Source organism: Metarhizium robertsii (assembly GCF_000187425.2).
Source record: "Metarhizium robertsii ARSEF 23 chromosome Unknown MAA_Scf_1, whole genome shotgun sequence".
NCBI lineage: Eukaryota > Fungi > Ascomycota > Sordariomycetes > Hypocreales > Clavicipitaceae > Metarhizium > Metarhizium robertsii.
Window position 1 is genome coordinate 6,543,551 of NW_011942149.1, and position 5,810 is coordinate 6,549,360.

General features: G+C 54.7%; 1 protein-coding gene across 1 annotated transcript; it reads right to left on the minus strand.

The window, feature by feature from the left end:
- Positions 1 to 2,955: 2,955 nt before the first annotated feature.
- MAA_09376 (R3H domain protein) lies at positions 2,956 to 4,968 on the minus strand (the record flags this gene model as incomplete). Its single annotated transcript, XM_007827374.2, has 4 exons — positions 2,956 to 3,020; positions 3,075 to 3,896; positions 3,973 to 4,540; positions 4,603 to 4,968. The coding sequence occupies 4 exons, from the start codon at positions 4,966 to 4,968 to the stop codon at positions 2,956 to 2,958; spliced, it is 1,821 nt and encodes a 606-aa protein (XP_007825565.2).
- Positions 4,969 to 5,810: the final 842 nt, after the last annotated feature.

The window sequence follows — 5,810 nt, forward strand, 5'->3', positions numbered from 1 at the left end:
CCCTCCCGCGCCGGGCCCCTGCCACTCCCAGTACGTCTTGTAGTTGACGGTGTGGTCGGCGCCCAGCTCGTCCGCCGCGCGGCGCAGCTTGTCGTCGGACGAGGACGTCACGATGGTCCGGTAGCCCGCGGCGTGGGCGGCCTGCAGGCCGGCGACGGCGACGCCGCCCGTCCCCTGGAGCAGCACGAACCGCGACCCCGGGTCCGGGTCCGGGTGCTCCCCGTCGTCGGCGCGTGTACCAATGTGCCGCCCCAGCGGCCGCATCCAGTTGAGGCTCGTCCACGCCGTCACGCCCGCGACCGGCAGGCAGCTCGCCTCCTCGTCCGTCAGGTACCCCGGCACGCGGACCAGCGAGGCGGCCGCGAAGACGCGGTACTGCGCGAGCACCCCCGGCAGCGGCAGGCCCAGCCCGCTGGCCATGTCCTCCTCGCGCACCGCGCCCCGGAGATGGGTCTGCAGGAAGATGGACGCGACGCGGGCCCCCTTGCCGAGCAGGCCGGACCGGCTCTCGACCACGGTGCCGCACATGTCGGAGCACGGGACCAGGCGCCGCGCCGGCTCGCTCGACGCGTGGTGGTCGTACTCGCCGCTGCAGACTGGGCGCGCGAGGTCAGTCAGGGACTTGGCCTTTTCGCCATCGCCGGGGATGGGGCGGACTCACCCTCTTTGTCGCGGTAATTCAAGCTCACGGCGTGAATCTTGACCAGCACCTCGCCCTCGCCCGGGCTCGGCACATCCGCCTCCTCCATCTGCAGCTTGTCGATGCCGTCTAGCCCCGTGGTCCACTGCTTCATCTTGTCTGGTGCCATGGCTGCTGCTGGCTCTCCGTGTCCCGAGTTGCCCCCCAGGAATCCCGGGAGCCAGGACGCCAGTGGCATCGGGGGGCCTAGTTATACGTCTCTGCCTCGAGGACCGGAACTTCCGATCTCTCCACAAATTCGTTCGCTCGGCCGGCGCAATATTAGGCCGCGCGTTGGAAATCAAAATCAAAAAAAAAAAAAACGAAATAAGAAATCGGTGTAGGAAAAGCTGCCGAGATGGTTTCTCGGGGTCAAAACGAATCACCGAATGACGGGGAAATGGTAAAGATGAGTACTCCGTACCTAGGTAGGTAGTTATACACACCAGGCACTCCGTTGGGCCAAGATGACGTGTTGCGAAGACGGGCCCAATCACACAGCCAGTCGTCAATGGGCATCGATTAGGGTGTCAAGGGCGTTTCAGATTTCGCCTCCATGTCCCGAATTATCACAACCCCCTCACAAAGCACATGTGCTCATGGCAACCTCGCTGCTTGAGCCGCGAATCCTCTCGTCAACCGTCAAGACTCCAAAACTCCAACCCAGCATCCCGGACAAGGATGAAGCCGCCAACCATCCGAACTTTCCGGCTGCGCGGTAAACAATGGGCCTCGATCCAACCGTCACCAGGGTGCCAGGCACTGCAAGTTCCATAACATGATTTATTTTGCAATACTCAAGAGACAATTCGTACACAGCTGCCGTGCTTCGCTACTCTCGTGCCACTTCCCTCTCGCCTCTCGCTCCCTTGTCTCCCATCGCTAGCCATCAAGGCTCAATCCCAATCCCGCAGTCTCACTCCCATTAATTCACCTCTCATTGTGTTTCCGAGAAACCCTTTTGTGTATCACTTTGCTCCTGTCTGTATTTCAACCAAGAAAAAAAAATTTCATACTCTTCCCAATTCACCTCCACCACCACAACCGCACCACAGCCAAATTTCATGCTCACACTTCCAACTCTGATAAGAAAACCAGATATCCAACACAATAATGCAGCCCTCAACGCCACTCTACATTCAGATGGCTTGCTTGTGTGATTGTGCAAGCAGCATGTCTGTAATGCCGAGACACCTTGCTCATCTCTCCTTCCAGTCGCAGAATGAATGCAAAACGAGTCCACTTGGAGTTGTGCAATCGACAAAGCTAGGGAGAAAAGCCACCTGTCATGGGAGGCAAGTAATTGAACAACCGAGATATCCGAATATGAAGCACCACGACATCGTATACCGTCAAAGTGTAACGGCATACTCAGTGATGGCGTATTATATCCTGCCATGGACCGCACTGAGCTGAGCCTATGGAGGGAAACCACAGACCCAACAACAAAAAGCATGATTAACCAAATTTCAAACATGAATGCAGCAACACAAAGACTTTTTTTGTCGTTATTTTCTTCGCGTCATGCCAGTTTCCACCACTTGTACTGAACAAATAATTGTCTCCTCCGCTTTGTCATGCTAAACGCATTCTCGCCTGCAATCGTCCTCACGTTCGAATCGTCTCCTACCGAAAACATGAAAGAGGCCCAAATGAAGTCTCACTCGTTGTCGTCACGGTCGTAACTGGACGCCAGACAGGGTATTATGGTGGGTATACTGTGATCGTGCTCATCGCCGATCCAACTCCCGCCACTGCTGGCGCGAGGCAGCGTTCGCCAGGTGCAGTTGGTGCGGCTGTCTAGACGTGAAAGTCGTTAAAACGTCGTCATCATCAATGGTTTTGTAGTTTTATTCATAGATCTTGTCGGCAAAAGGTACAATGAACAAGCTTCAAGGTGCGTCTGGAAGCAAGTCGTCATCTTTCGTAATGGTCGCCCATGTGTTGAATAATGCTGTATCCTGGTCCGTACCCCATACTCTCCTTGAGGCTTTGGCATCATCATCAGCGTCGATACATGAGCAAATGGCTCGCACCACATTGCTTCGATCGACAATCTTCATAAAAAAAAATATGGTGACTATATATATAGATATGTAGTGTGTTAGGGGGATTTCCAAAAACGGGCAAAGACAATTTCGCGTCAAGCGTCCGGAAAAGAAATGTCAATATTACAAAATATCGTTAGCTTGAGAAGCCGCAAATCGGCTTAGCTTCTCCACATCGCTTCGTAATTGAGGGTTCGTGGAAAAGTCGTAGGCGTTCGGGGTGGTGTTTTAGTGATACCTAGAGGCACCAGTGGGATTAGCGGCCACACGGGCACCACTATCTGATGAATCTACTGGCACATATTAGCTTTGCACATCGATATACACGCATGTCACCCCAAACGTACCGCTGCCTCGCTGCATATGTCCGTTAGATCGACCACGGCCGCCAAAGCCACCCGTCGACTCCCATTCGGGACCACGAGGCTGCCTCTCAGGAGCGCCCTTGTGACTGGCGACACCAGGACGCTGGCTGCCAATAGCCCCTGGAGCGTTCCTGCCCTGCGATTGTAGCGGGTTCGAGTCGTAAGGGCTGAGGTTCAATCCGCTGAGACCCGCGATAAGACTATCACCCTTGGGGCCCGGTGTTCCTGGATTTCCAGGGTGGGCAGGCTGGTAGTCGCCGAATCGAGCAGTGGAGCCTGGAACCATGTTGTTCAGACCGCTACCTGGGGCGAGATAACTGGAGGAGGCTTGCGAAGGGCTGGGCGTGAATGACCTAAGATCGGCAAAGCTCTTCGCTGCCCGTAGATTATTAGGAACACCGCTACCGTCGGGACTCCCTGGAAGCTCCAGCGTGGGACCTTGCCGGCCCATCACATGCGAATAATTATTGGCTGCGGCTCGAGATTCCCGATCTGCGGCAAAATCGAACGTTGCCGCCCGGCTCAAGCCACGCTTGTGCACGTCGAGGCTGTTGGCTGGAACGTTTTGGATGTTGGCTGTGGGGGATGGCTGTTGTCGCTTCAACACCGTAATTTGCCGTGAGTCAGCTTCACCGATGGATTGATGCTCCAAGCCCATGTGGTGAGCTAAGATATGGATGGATCGCCGGTGTTCTGGGCTAATACCGGCAGGGAACACCAAAATCTCACGACTATCATCTCGTTTGAACATGACCAGTTCAGTGTAAAATTCGAGGCTCTGGGGGTCGTTCAAATCGACATCTCCTACAGAGCAGGTTAGTATCGAGATGGTATGCATTGGCAAGCGATGGGCCTGCTCTGGAATAAATCACACACGTACCCAGGTGAGATGACGGTGTTCGCTGTTGCGTCTGCGACATGCTACTCAGTGATTGAATGGAGCTCTGCTGATGAAGAATTGGAGCACGATGCTGCTCCTCGAGTTGTCCACGCCTCTCTCGTTTTTCTCGTTCAATGCGCTCCCGTTCGGCTTCTGGCAGCATTTTCTTATATTCGACTCGAAGCTTTCGTCCGTGGACATCCATGCCGTTCATGGCTTCGATAACGACCCTGGTGTCCTCAGCAGACTGGAAGTTGGCAAAAGCGAGTCCCCGAAACACGCCGTTGTCAAAGTGATAATTGAATGCATATGGCTGAGGCAAATTCAAATCTAGCATAATGGAGGCCAGGGTTTCCTTTCGAACAGCAAAAGGGATATTCTTGATCACAATGGCAGTAGGGATAAGCTGATCGCCATCCGAGGCGGTCGAGCGCAGGTCTGGTGACGTGTGAGCCTGTCCATGATCAACACGAAGTCCACCATTGGACATTTGCCCCCCATTCAGACTACCCGGGAATGATGGTAGCCCATTGTTGGGCATCCCCATGGCGCCTTGATCTGTCCAGGTCTGCGTAGGGTCATATTAGCATGCAAAACAGGAAATTGAGCTCCAGGTCAGGCGTCACGTACTTGAGGCAATGCAGCTCGTCGGTTGACGCTTCGCTGGCGATTTGGTCCATTCATAGCCCCGTTGACGGTAGCGACGCCGACAGAGTTGTAATTCCATGATTGGCCGTTATCCAGCATGTAGCCACCAGGCATTCCACCATGGCCAGACATGCTGTCAATCGCCCTGGGATTGTATCCGCTGCCTATTCTATCCGATGGATATAGAGCCGAAGAGCCGAGTGGGACATCAAACGGCCGCTGTGGTTGACGAGGCAAAGTCAGGCCGGAAGCGAAGCCAGCTCCATAGTTTTGTCGTGACGACGTCGGCGATCGGCTGGCATGGCCTGTGTAATCGAGGTAACCCATGTCGTGGGGTTGTTGGCTCATTGTTTCGGGAAAAGCTTGCGCCGAAGGCGATGAGTTGCTGCTGTCTTCTCACAACAGATGGACTCGGTTAATAATTGTTAGTCTCGTTGTCTTGGAGACGCCGAAGGACGATGCCAGCTCGACGAGACGTGACGAGCTTTCTCTGCGACGCTTGCCTCAAGATGGAGCAGGCCTTCACAAACAATGAGATATCTGTTACAAAGATGTTAACAGCGATGCGTACACAGCCGCACACGAGAGGTAAAAAAAGTGTTTGTCGAAACAGCGTCAGTCTGCTGTTTCTCTCGGGGGACAGTAGCAGCTCGATTCTTAAGTCATAAAAAAGGCCAGTCTGAATCTCCGCCCAAAGAAGAACACATAAGAGTTGGGGCGAAGGACGAGTCGACCGTCAGGCCAGGTGACTGCCTGGTGGTTGAGGGACAAAACTCGACGATTCTGAGAAGCGGTGGAGTCAAATTTGGGGCCACTCTCGAAATATGCACGACTGTCTGCGATGAATAGACGACGAGTGGACAGACGGCGACAGTGCTAGCCGTTAGCAGGCAGTATTTCAGCCAGCAAGGTTGACACGATTGAGGCCGGGTTGAGATTGAGGATGCGAAATCCTCGTGGCGGCGTCGTGAGAGGCTCGGGGGAGGCACAGAAACTGGACGCAGGGCAAATATGGTTTGCCGGGTCTAGGAAGTCAAGTGGTGGCGTAGCAGCTTGGCCGCGGTGGCCGGGAGAGGCTGCCAATAACCTTGGAGGGAGACGGCAGTCGGGAGAGGATCAGGTGTGACGGCTGCTGATCACGACTCGCGCTCATATGCCACAGCAAACACACAGGACGAAACGAGATGCCG